Raw genomic sequence first — 13,495 nt, forward strand, 5'->3', positions numbered from 1 at the left:
AGACGCCTCGAGCCCTGCTACACGTTCCAAGTTTACTTTGCATCAATTAATTCGTTGTACTCTATTGATATCATACTCCCCCACTGGTTGTAACACACTGCCTGAGCCTGGGGCACACATTTACGACAGTTAGCAGTCTATATTTTCGCAGTTTGTCGGAGTATCTCTCCAAAAATAATGTTTGTTTTGTATGACCAGTATAAAACAAGATTTGTTCTAGCCAGTGGAGTTAAAAATGTGCAGTTTTCTCTCCTGTACAAAGATATATTTTTAAAAAATCAAAGTTTTTCGTCTAGCTCTGCCTCACGTTCCCCTACGTGTATACTGTATAGGATAGCAGTCACATATTGTAATCGGGAGTATTTTTGCATTCTAATTATAGGTGTTGATTGGAAAGTTTTAGGGTGCATCTGACACAGTGCGCATTGTGTGGTTTTTCTCCGGCATGAAATGAAAGCCCCAAAGTACGTTGTCACGTGTTTTCTTTTGTATTTTGCGGGCTTTCTAAAAAAATAGCATAAAATCCAAATCACGAGGGTCTATGATCACATCTTTGTCACTGTAGTGAGATTCATAGTGCAGATATGCTTAACTTGCTATTGTTTCTTTCTGGGTATGTTCCATGGGAGTACGTAATAAGCAGCATGCAGAGCAGTATAATGCTGATGAGGTCTAAATTGGCAAAGTGTCCACTTAGCCAGGCCACTGTATGGAATCACTTGAAATGTGTAACCTGAGTGGATAAATGAGTCACTAGTACATCGTGTCTCATATGATAATATTGTGTTCTCTTTTATTATCATATGCAGACTAGAAACATTGTTGTCAGCATACGAAGCTAAAAACTGATCCACTGAAACACAAACACAATGCTTTCGTTACTGCGAGCATTCAAAATTAAATGTTCAATTATAAGATAGACATAATTTAGTATAAAGTGAATGGGAAAGCACAGTGGAAAGACTTCACCACTTCTAGCTGGTCATAACGTCGTTTAGCATCCCTTTCGTTTTGTACGTACTAGTAACTTCTGGTCCTGAACCTGAAACAAGCGCTACAACAAGGCACAATGTGAACACAATTCTCTAGAAAAGACTTCACATTTGCATACAATCTCCCAGAGAAGTGGTGCCGTCTTTTTTCGTGCTGTCGTCACCAGAGCCCCCATTGCAAGGTCAGCCACACAGCCCATAGGGCAGAGCTGCTCGAGGTGTGTTTCGTCACTTCACCGTGCAGTTGTTTTTGCATCGACGTCAGCCTGGATAATGTCTAATAGTGACGCACGATACCTAAACGTAATCCTTCCCGAAAGCTTACAGATCTTCAGAAAACACACACTGAGCTCAGCATGTTGTGAGACTGCACTCTTAAAAAAAAGGGTGTACTTTAAGTCCTTTTTTTGCCCCATATATAACACCCTTTTGGAGAGTGCAATTACGCTCAAAAGGGTGTCTCCTCACTCCCTCGAGGGAGTAGCATAACACCTTTCTCCCTACTGGAGAGTAATATTACTCCCTGGCAGGGAGGAGGTGTTACGCTACTCCCTAGAGGGAGTGAGGAGACACCCTTTTGAGCGTCACTGTACTCTCCAAAAGGGTGTTATATATGTGGCAAAAAAAGGAGTTAAAGTACACCCTTTTTTTTAAAGAGTGTGGCATTGCAAAGGATCACTCTGAAAACAGGAACACATCGGCAGTTCCTACTGCAACACGTGGTTTGTTCCCGGGCACTCAAGAAATGAAAATTCTTTCTCGCTCGTTATGATGGAACTGGAAGTAACACTCGTAATAAACTTGCACACATAACATAGTTAGGTGTCATAGCTACGTAGGTGACTCGAGACAGGCTGCAATACTGAATACACGCCATTTTGCTACTTTGTGTCGCAAGATTTCTACAGACACACAACCCTCGAACATAAAAGAAGTTGGACGCGTCTGCGAAGGAAGACGAGATCGCGGATTTCTCATCGCATGACCTTGTGACCTCGCTCCTTCTTGCTCAAGGGCAGATTCCGATAAACCATTGTAGTTCTGTCCACAATGATGTCCTTTACAATGGGGCTAGAACTGTTTGCACACTGTTTTTGAGAGCGGTATACTTGTCTTCCGGAAATCTCTTTCGAGAGCCTCAAATTTTTCATTAAAATAGAACTACTTTGGACAAGCTGCGTGCTCACATTATGCCCTCCTGTAACAGTTCAGGCGGACTTATGATTTAGTTTGTGACTAGGACAAGAACAAGCACTGTAGGATCGTATGCAAAGACACAGAATTTTCCAGTCGTGTACAGTGCTTCCAATTAATTAATTTTGATTAGTTAGAACAGACAATACTTTAGGGTGCCAATGAGCAGACATTAATTCATTTACACAGGGAAACATGCTTGCACCAGATAATAGAACCGGGCAATAAACATGCATGCACATGTTTAATCATCACAGAACATTGTTGCCATGATCTAAAAAAAAAAGAAAGACAACAGTTTGGCTGGCAACACTGTGGTCAACCTTCAATGCAAATTTTAGCAGCCAGACTGCGCTCGTCAACTTCTTTTTTAATAAGAATAAATTCCCATACAGACAGGATAAATGACAGCGCTCATTCATGACCCTCCTAAACCATACCCAGCAGCTTCCTTAAACCAAAGACAGGTCGCCACCAATCTCATATTCAAAATTTCTTTACTGGAGGCCACGATCTCTCCGCTCTCATCCCGCGTTACCTGCAAGCTCGTGCAATGTGCCTCGTGACAAACAATTTTTGTTTATACATCTGCTGGAACATCTGGTGTCGGTGGGAAAGAGGGCACGAGGCTCAGTGAAGCCCCGGTCCGACAGGGATTCCGAGCCGTGCGGCGACGCTGGCTTGGGCCTCTGCGGCGTCCCGCAGAGCGCAGAGGTGGGCCAGTTCTGTTTCTGTCTGTGCCAGCTGTATTGCCTTCTCAAACGCCTCCAAGCCTTCTTGTAAGAGGCCCCTGTAACGGCATTTGAGATGTGCGAGCTTCAGGTTGTTACTGTTACGTGGAAGTCGACTCTGGAGCAAGTTTCACGTGAAAACCGAGATCTTGAAGTGACCAGTGGGATCGCGGCTAGGCGTCGTACACACCCAGTTCAAGTTTGCGTGTTCCCGTGTACTATTACGAATGTATTGTATTCAAGAAAAACAATTTATAGTAATGTTGAGACGGTCCAAGGACGAAAGGGAGGCTGCGTATTTAGAGCCTGAAGTTTTCGGGAAATATTTTTACCTACATTCGGGGGGTAAAAATCGGGTAAATAAATATGTGCACTAAATTCATGCAAATTCGGGTGAAAAAACTTCCAGTACGCTAAATCCGGGGAGAAATCGGGCTCCGTTATTCAAACTAACTGAAGCAGTCTGGTAAAAACGGTGATGTAACTGCGTTTTTCTGCCAAACAAGTAAGTTAGTGCATTCCTACAGACATCCCAGTGAGAGCAATTTGCCGGGTAAAAATCGGGTTTCACCCTGAAGAGGCAACCTTCAATTCGGGGTGCAAATTCAGGGAAGAATCGGGTAAAACCCTAAAAGGTCAGGCTCTATGCGTATTACACCTACAAATTTTGTCGTCTGTGCTCTGTGCTGTCAAAGAATAACATTGCTGCTATTGTTTTTGTAATTATAATTACGGGCATGTTTTTTTTTTTTTTTACTTGTACACATTCTGCACAAAAAGAGTGCCACTCTGTGCGAAATTTTACGTTCCTCCGTGAGCGAAGTTGTGATTTTGCTCACTGACTTTGGTAAGCTCGGATGGCAGGCCACTTTAGGCCACCGATTTGTCGGACGCTTATAATTGGGACTCCTGCGGGGAACCGTGGCCTCTGCCGTAGGATTAATACATTTTTTTTAACAATTTTTCTGGTCAGGTTGATGTCCGAAGGCCCGATTTTAGGCACTAAAACGCTTGCGGACAAGCACCAATAGAACTATTTTCGGCACTACGACGATAACTTCGGAACCACCATTTTGGATTGTGCGCTTCGATTGGATTAGTAATTGGAATCCTTAGCAAAACAGCTCCAAAACTTCTAAATCGTACCTCTAGGTGACACCACTGCAGCGGCGAGCCGGCACCTTTGGGAGTCAGGATGCTAGTCTCGTTTCTATTTGTGTGTTTTTTTTTCGCTGTTCTCCAGCTTTTGACATTAAATTGTGCAACAAGTGGTCAAGCAGCTGTCACTCTGAAGACAACCGCGCTGACCGTCCAAAACTGTCAACCTCAGATATCATTAAACATGTCGTCGCTGTTGTCAAATGTGTACGACGAACATGTGACGCTCGTGCAAGTGCAGGCGGATATCATCAAACGCATGTGACACATGCTGCAAGACACAGTCAAAGAACTTCTATCGTCTACTGTAAAATAAAAATAGAGCGGTTGTGGGGGTGCTGACAGGAACAAAATTATGTAAATGTTTGCTCCTTGAACTAAAGCTCTGTCACTTCAGATCCCTTTACATAATGCCGTTCAGTTAAGGCGATTTTTAATGTCCGGCTTTGTCCACAGTTTCTCACCTTTGCACTTGTAAAGATCCTAGGGACTCAAAAGCAAACTGGCACTTGCTGTCTTGCCGAATAGCTTGTTCAAAGAGAGAAACTGCTTCGTTGAAGTCCTGCTTCCATTGTATCTGCATTAGTCTATATAAAGAAAGATGTCGATGTTAGGCATTTTCGTGCCAAGGGGATCAACAACTGGCTTACCCCATGTGCACATAGACATTTGGGTCGCTTGGGTCAATCTCTTGCGCCTTGCGGAAGTAGTCCTGCGCTTTCTCAAATTCTTGCAACTCTGTGAGAAGCTGCAATGCAATACGAAACATTTCGCTGGCATAATTTTAAATTGCCCTGGTGCATCTTTTCCACCGCATTATGTGACGCAACCTATACAACTGCACATTAGCTCGGGCCAAATTATCCACTAATTATCCAATTAGCTGCCTATTATATCTTATGGCATATCATTTCGTGTAAGTAGTAAATACAAGACAGTAAATGCACAATTCTTCATGTAATAAATATAAGCTATCTTCCGGCAGTGTAGTTGAGGCCTTGTTAACCACAAAGCCAATTCAAAGTAGACTTGCTTCAAATTTACTGAGTTAAAATAAATTAGCAATTCACTGTACACAATGGTTTCCTACCTGCGCATAAAGCAGAAAGCTCTCTGGAAATCGAGGGAATTTCTCGTGCAGCTGCTGGAAGCCATCAAGTGCATCTTTCCGTAGCTGAAGGTCGCCGTTGCGCATTGCACAGCGGTACTGCACATAGCACTTCTGAGCCAAGGCAGACGGGAAGTCGGGCCTCAGCTCTGCACTCTTTTCCATGTCCTTTAGCGTATCTTCTATGAGGTCTTGCATCAGCAAAACCTGCAGACAGAGGGTGGTCACCATTTGTTAAGATGATAAACATGTTGCAGTCCCAGTTTTACCTATGCACTACGTTAAAGTGACATCAGCACTTACAAATGATTCTAATCTCAAAACTAGGGCTCTGTTCATAGTCATTTTACATCTGAAGCGAATATAGTTGTGTACCCGAAGTGCATACATAGATAGCAGTTATGTAACAACTTCGGTGATGAAGGAAAAAAATATACACAGTCCAGCGTGGTAGTAGCGAAAACAAAAATATTCACAAGCTTTCGTGCAGAACCTGCACTTCATCAGGTGCTGTGAACGTTATTTGTGTTTTCACCTGATTAAGTGCAGGTTCTGTGCGAATGCTTGTGCGTACTAAAGTTTCATTCCAAAGAGTGCTTCACTCCCTGGATTATTTTTGCTATATAACAAGTACGACGTTAATAGTTAGGTAACTGAAACAAGTACATACCACAGCACACATACAGCTCTGCAGTGTATAAACAGGGTACTTTTTTTTGTAAAAAAAAAGCTATGAGAGCAGCACAGATGCTGTTTTTGCAGTTGAATTATGTATATGACAAGGAAGATGCACTCTCAAAGAGGGCATGTAGGTACTAGGTGAGTAATCACCCAATATTCATTAATGCTTTAATTGGGGGCCTGTGGACAGTCTTCTTTGAAAGCATTTCCACTTTTTTGAAATCCCGAAACGAGCACGTGTTGTTGGAGTACCCATCCACGGCGGCAGAAACTAGTATGGGCCGTAAAGCATGTTGAACAGATCAGCAGATCGGTGCCTACTCCAATCATCTTCATTGCTCCAGAGCATGTAGCCCTCTGATGTAGAACGGCATGATTGCTGTGTGCCCTGCGCTTCTGATGCATACTCTTTTGACTCATTTGCATAGCAAAATTCTGCGATCAATATTTCAACATGTGTGCTCATTTCAGGGTTGTTTAAAACTAGAAATGCTTCCAAAGAGGATTGTTTCCTATTCTGCTATCTTACTTTTGCCCAGGAGCCCCTGATCGCATGCTTAATTAATAAATTAAGTCGTCATACGGCACCTACACACTCTCTTTGAGAGAATGCTGCATAGTGCTGTAGCCTGCAAGAACAGTATACTACTGTATGCTGATCTCGTGGCTTTTCATTAAAAAAAAACACAGTAAAGTATACAAAACACCCAGTATAGATGACGTAGGCACACAGATCTTCGTAAGCAGCATCAATGTGTAAGAAGAGCTGTGTGTCTTCCTCTCCATACCCTTGCACTGGGGTTTTCACAGTTTTTTAAAAAGCAATTTTAATAATAAGCAGCACCCACTTTGATTCCTGCCTTTTTTTTCGTGGTGGTTCTCAGTTTTACACTTGTAACTTCGTAACAATGATTTCGTATGGTCCGAAAGAGAGTGACTTACGATTCGCAATCTGAATATACGGCACTACATACTCCACATTTGATTTACAACTCCAACTACCCTTAAGGTATCCAACTATCAAACATAGAACTTTCTCCTTTAAGTATCCGAGACTCAATGCTTTACCGTATTTACTAAATGGAGATTATCCCGAGATCAGCTGACCTTCCCTCAGACAAAGCACACGTTAAAACCACATTCGAACGGTAGTACGTACCTGTCCCCGATGTAGGAAAACGTCTGCATTTCTCTCGTCCAACTTGGCAGCCCTGCCAAACTCCAGAAGTGCCTCATCCGTTTGCTCCGCATGCAGTTTCAATGTGCCCAACTTGACCATGGCGTTCACTCGTACCTGCGACATTCAGTCAAGCCGTACTGAATTATCTTGACTCGCTGTCAAGTAACTTCCCCCAAGAGACTGCACTAGTATACAACAGCAAGGTACAGGGTGAATTTAGCAAAGGTTACGCATTTCAATTGAGTCGTAAAAATATAAGATAACGTCTCTCGTGCTTCAAACTTAGCAGAGTGAGAGTCATTCGAACGAAGTTTTACCCTTATTTTATTGAAATGTGATCACTTTGTAGAAAAAAAAGTTAGAAGCAAAGCAAATTCTGACCCCACGCATTTCCTATGGACTATACTGCCCGCAAACCGCCATTTTTTTCCTCTGTCTACTTCACGTTCATACCACCGCTTGTAGGTGGCGCTGCCTGGAGATGAAGCAAAACCAGAACCTATGGAACAACTAACAGCCAGATGGACCAGATGCAGGGTTTCGAGGCAGCGCCACCTATACGTGGTGATGTGAACGTGAAGCAGAGAGAGGAAAACATGGCAGTTTTTCGACTGGTATAGGCCATAGAAAATGCTTGGGGCGAGAATTTGCTTGGTTTCTAACTTTTTTTATACGAAATTATACTATTTGAAAAAAAATGTCGATAAAACCTGAGACAAATAACTATAAGTGTGCAATTTTCTAACTTTTTTCTACAAAATGATACCATTTGAAAAAAATATCAATAAAACTTGAGACATATAACTATAAGTGTGCAATTTTCTAACTTTTTTTCTACAAAATGACACCATTTGAAAAAAATATCGATAAAACTTGAGACAAATAACTATAAGTGTGCAATTTTCTAACTTTTTTTCTACAAAATGATACCATTTGAAAAAAATATCGATAAAACTTGAGACAATAAGTGTGCAATTTTCTAACTTTTTTTCTACAAAATGATACCATTTGAAAAAAATATCGATAAAACTTGAGACAAATGACTATAAGTGTGCAAAGTTTGAAGCGCCAGAGACGTCATCTTCTATTTTTACGACGCAATCGAAATGTGTGACCTTTGCTAAATTCACCCTGTAGATACAGTGAAGTGGGAGAGATACAAGTGAAAAACTCAATACGATAGTGTGTTAAAAATTTCCTACACGCTTGTAGTTGTATGGCATGTGCAGAGCAATGGAAAATTAGGATTTGTTATGCCTGGGGTCTGACATCTTCAGGTTAAACCAGATTCTCCCCGGTTATTCCCTCCCGAATCAGTTTAGGGCGCACTCAGGTTAAACCCGATTTCTACCCGAACTCCCATCACATATCAGGTTTCATTGTGTACCACGTGCACTATTTACTAGCAATTCATACGGATGTGGATACTATTTGAGTGCAACAATAAGTACACGAAACACATTTGGTGTTAAAACATGTGTTGCTGGTCCCTATAAATTGTATAAGTATGTATATTTCGCCAATATATGCACTTTATCCGTGGGCGTCCTGCTGGACAGAAAGCAGAACATAAGAACCCAGTAACACCCGAATGTACCAGAAGCACCCAATGTCTCCCCGAATTACAGATTTAAAAATCGCACCCTATTTTTCCCCCGCCTCGGCTAAAGGCATTTAACCCAAAACAGTCAGACCCTTATTATATTCCGGAACAACAGTTTTACACAAGATGTAAATGGTGGTTCTTGTTCCTCTTGTTCACCTTGCATTCCAGCTACACAACAGGTTCTCAACTGTTCTTTGTTTGCGAACAAGCATATGTGCCCATACATCTTTCCCTGCACATTTTTTGTTCCCCTTAACCCTCTCACAGTATGCAATCCTTAAAGGGAGACTCCCCACCAAAAACGCGTTGAAGTAACAGTGCGACATTAATCGGTACCGTATGACATTCTCAGTGAATACAATTTGTTAGCCCCAACTGGCACAGATAATTTATATTTTAATAAGATTTTTTAAATCTTAATTAATTAAAATTAATTAATCAATTTTAATTTATTAATTTTAATAGAATTAATAAGATTTTCTTTGTGACTTCCTCTTCCATTGAAAAGCAGTCCAGCAACTTCACCTCACTGGTATTCCTCGTGCACGGCTTTCTGTAGGCTTTGCTTTTACGGCTGGCGGATATTTTAGAACAAAATCAAGGAAGTAGATGACTGGTCATCCACGTGACACAAAGAAGTTACAAAGCACGTGCCCGAAAAACAGCCGGTAGCCCACACAAGACCACCGGTGACGTCACGCCTGGTACAGGAGGTAGGAGAGGGAAACTTCAGAAGTTTCGTTTTAAGCTTCCCAGCCCCTGGCTGCCAAATCAACCTTGTTCCTAACTTCGTAAGTATGCACCGGACTCATTTACATAGCCATTCTAATAGTTTCGGATTGTCCCGGAGTCTCCCTTTAATGCTTTGGATGTAAGCGTGTACAAGTGTAACAATGTCAGACACACAAGCACACCTTAGTCTCGACGGCATCTCCCTTGTCCAGAAGTGCCTTGAGGTCTTCCTTGGCCTTGTGCGGTGCACACCCTAGCATATGGAATGTGGCCCTCAAGAGCAGCGCCAGGTTCGTCTCGGGACTAGCTCCTTTTTGGATCTGCGCCGTGCAGTGACCCACGACCTCCTCGAACCGTTCTTCTGCCACACATTTCAGGGCCTTCTCGTATTCACTGCGGGCGGAATTCGTACTTCAGGAGGAACACGTGCAGTTATTTTTCGAGCTAAGCGCGATATCTAAATAACAAGAAGTAACCCAAGGCACCAGTAAGAGACAACAATTATGTACTAGTCCAACACTGTAAAGCATGCACCCTTCATTTATGTTTTCCAAATCAAGAGGTAAAAACTGTGGTTTCCCCCATATAAACCTATCCATACTCCTGAGTCAGCATCGCGTACACGAAAGAGTTCAGTTCTAGTGTTCTACCCAGATCGGATTGTGCCGTTGTTGGTGTATTTCGTGGATCGCTGGGTCAGTGGTCTTCCAGAAGACACCAGGAAGGTCAATCTACTCGAATGTGGACGCGTCCCTGTTAGGAATACCTAGGGCCTGACTTTTTCGGGTTTTATTTTTGGCCAAATTCGGGGGGTAAATATCGGGTGATATTTTTCATTCGAAAATTCGGGTGTATTCGGGTTAAATCCCGTTAAGGCATATTGTGTCGTCAGGAATTCGGGTGATTTTTTTTTGTTTAATAAACATTTGTCTTAACATGGAACTAATGTTCAGCAATGTTATCAAACTTTATTTTAATGCACGCTTAGCTTACGAGTGTGCCAGGCGACGCTGATGTTTTCGGGTAGATTCGGGTTAAACCCGAATTTTACAGATTTCGTTCGGGGGGTAAATATCGGGCGTATACGGGTTTAACCCTAAAAAGTCAGGCCCTAGGAATACTGTTCGTACATCAGGAGGGCGGTGCTGTCCCAGAGACACAGTCGGTTCTTTCGTTAAAACCGGTGTATGGGGAAAATACCAAGGAAAAATAGTGATCAGATAAGCCGCAGAGCGCCCGTTAGAGAAAAAAAATCGCGCAGAAGCCGCGGCTAATACGCGTGAAATTACGGTAATCGTGCACGTTTGAAAACTCGGTCAGTGTCTGTACGGCACTTCGTGTACTTTAATGTACTTTAATGTGTACTTTAATGTACTTTAATGTGTAGTTTAATGTGTTTTGGTAGTAGCCCAGTGACAGTGTTATACAAAGTTGAACTTATAAAAAATACTGTGATCAAACATTAATACGGTACTGGAATGGGAATAGCACACCTGAGTTCCGAAGAAGCCTTTGCTGCAGACCCTTCTTGTCGAAATTTGCGCAAGTCTTCGCCAACGGGATCTTCACAGAATGATTCGAAGTAGTTGTAAATGAAGTGTTTAGAAGGCAGGTGTACACCTCGGTTCTGTAAAAGGAAAGATGACCCGCGTCATTTCTTCAGCGGCAACCACGTTACAAGATAGCAATTCAAGGTGTCAAGCACGAATTAGGAGCAGCCTGATGAGTTTTGACTGAATCGCTAAAGGTGTACACGACAGCTACACCCTTAAGCACAATTACTTCGGGGTTGTCCGAATATTCATTCTGAAGTTCGATTTGAGTACGAATCGAATACCCTGGACCTTGGAATACCCCGGAACTTTCTGCTCCCTCTGCGGCTCTTCACCAAATGCAGATGCTACGAGTTCTGCTTTTGCATACAGCTTTGCATGACATACCTTCATCACCTCCTTTGCATGCACCTTGCCCAACTTTTTGAGCACACGATCTGTTGCCAGGAGGGAACTCTGGTTCTGGAATCCTTCGAGAATGCACACGGCGGTGATGTCTGGAAAAACAACGGCGGACGAAACGTAAAAAGTGCGAAGGGTCTGTCGAGGGGGGCACATTCTCATTTTTAATCACTGTTGTCGTGGTAGGGGATAGAAGTCGTACCATCAATTATTGGAATGAGGCTCCCTCACGCTATATTATCTGCTGATATAATGTCGAGAAGTTTATTCATGGGGTTCACGGGCACCTGCCATTATGGCATCATCCGTGCTGTCTGTTGTTCGTGTTTTGTATCCTTTGTTGCAGCGTTGGTTTTTCCGTGTCTATATAATTGTCTGCTCCTACCTGGATCCCAAGTCGGATTCGTAGTATATTGAAATAAATAAATTAATTAATTAATAATCTGATGCATCAAGAAAAGTAAGCATAACGCGCTTACTGGACAGCGGGGTGCACAGTGATCCTCACATCGATGCAACTCAAAAGTACTGCCCTGCACGTTCTTTTTTTTTTTTCCTTCCCGAATGAACAAGGAAATATAAGGCACTCACCTTCCAGGCATTTCTTCAGTTCGTCCTTCAGTTCGTACGCTTTGGCTCGCCTCTGCAGGGCTTTTACGTAGGTCTTGTTCAGTTCAATGGCCTTGCTGCAGTCCAAGATCACCTCTGCAAAGTTTTTCTGTTGAAGGAGAATGAGTGATCAGTGGATGACTGCAGCAGAATCCAGTTGAAAGCATGCAAGCCAGGCAGTCGCCAGGATTTTGCGACAAGTACAAGATTTATCTTAAAGGATTACAACACTTCATCCCATGTCATGCCAAGTAGACGTGAAAGACAATTTCTTTTGCACCCACGTAAACCCCAGTCACAAGTTTTACAGCAAATATTTTACAGGGTAATAGACACGTAGACAATCAGCACCATGAACACCGAAACTGATGGGCCTCTCTGCAAGTGAAGTAGCATGGGAGAGGTCACATGCTTTTTTAGAACCAATGGGAATAGCCGTAGCTCTCATTCTTCCGACGTGAAAGCTTGATCGACGTGACGCGTATGTGTGTCCGAGGGCTCAAATCTTGCAAAGTATGACACGTAGAAAAATAAATGCTTTTTCCGTCAATGCTCTCAAGTGCAGTACAATGTGTGCATAATTTAATGAACAACAAACAATCAAAGTGTGACGTCCCCTTCAGGCGAGCTGCATTAGGCTAGGATGCTAACTTACCAGGTTTTCGAACGCCGCTGCCCTATTTTGGTAGAATGTAGCTATTTCGTTTGTGAACTCTTTTGGACAGACAGCAATAGCTTCTGTGTAGCATTCGATGGCCTTGTCAAACTTTCCTTCCTTGAAGAACTTGTTGCCTTGATTTTTGTGTGACTTTGCTCTTTCTAAGTTGTCCTAGAAAGTTCAGATGCAAAAGTTATCTGGTTACACCAACTACAAAACAACTGCAAACAACAACTTCAGAAGAAGAAAAAAATCGGGTGTTGAGACCGCGAAGATACAGTGCCATGGCTTCGAACCGGAATCGTAACCTCCCAAACTGATGAATCATTGAAACTGCTTTTTCAAACCGTTCTGTAACATTAATTTCGGCGAAAAATATCTTTCAGGAAGCCACCAACTACATGATAACAGCTTTCTTTTCCCCATACTAATCATACTAATAGATATTGGGTTAAAAAATGTACGTCGTTATCATTTGAAGTATGGGGCGATTGTTTGCTGGAATGTCTGTTCGTCATATCTGGCGACGACAAGCACTGGAAGGTATTGTGATCACTTGCAGAAATGTTCCTCTTACTTTTGGTAAGGCCACATCTGCTTTAACCTCTTTTTTCGTGGAGCTGTTTGCCTCAGGGGCCCATTTCGTCTGATTCGATTCTGTTTTGTTTACTTCAGGATTTTTCGCAGGTCCACGATTAGAACCGTCAGACTTCTTTTTCTTGTCCCCCAACCTCCTGTAATACCAGTACGCGACGCCAGCAGCTACAGGAGTGCCTATTATCAAAGCGTATTGCCACTTTGAAAGTCCATGATTGCCGGTACCCTTCTGCAGCTCACTGGAAACCATCTTGTCTTGGAATGAAAATTTCATTTGTTGCCAGACGGGAAAGC

The 13,495-nt window shown here is 42.6% G+C and overlaps 1 protein-coding gene across 1 annotated transcript; it reads right to left on the reverse strand.

Annotated features, from left to right (window-relative positions):
- Positions 1-766: 766 nt before the first annotated feature.
- On the reverse strand, positions 767-13,474 carry LOC135386251 (mitochondrial import receptor subunit TOM70-like). The gene is made up of 11 exons (XM_064616058.1): positions 13,182-13,474; positions 12,602-12,775; positions 11,929-12,055; positions 11,323-11,432; positions 10,876-11,009; positions 9,565-9,775; positions 7,024-7,158; positions 5,166-5,390; positions 4,726-4,823; positions 4,540-4,662; positions 767-2,976 (listed from the first exon to the last, which is right to left on the reverse strand). Exons 1-11 carry the CDS (start codon positions 13,449-13,451, stop codon positions 2,817-2,819), a joined length of 1,767 nt encoding a protein of 588 aa, XP_064472128.1. The 5' UTR covers positions 13,452-13,474; the 3' UTR covers positions 767-2,816.
- Positions 13,475-13,495: the final 21 nt, after the last annotated feature.

This window comes from Ornithodoros turicata, chromosome 2, assembly GCF_037126465.1.
Source record: "Ornithodoros turicata isolate Travis chromosome 2, ASM3712646v1, whole genome shotgun sequence".
NCBI lineage: Eukaryota > Metazoa > Arthropoda > Arachnida > Ixodida > Argasidae > Ornithodoros > Ornithodoros turicata.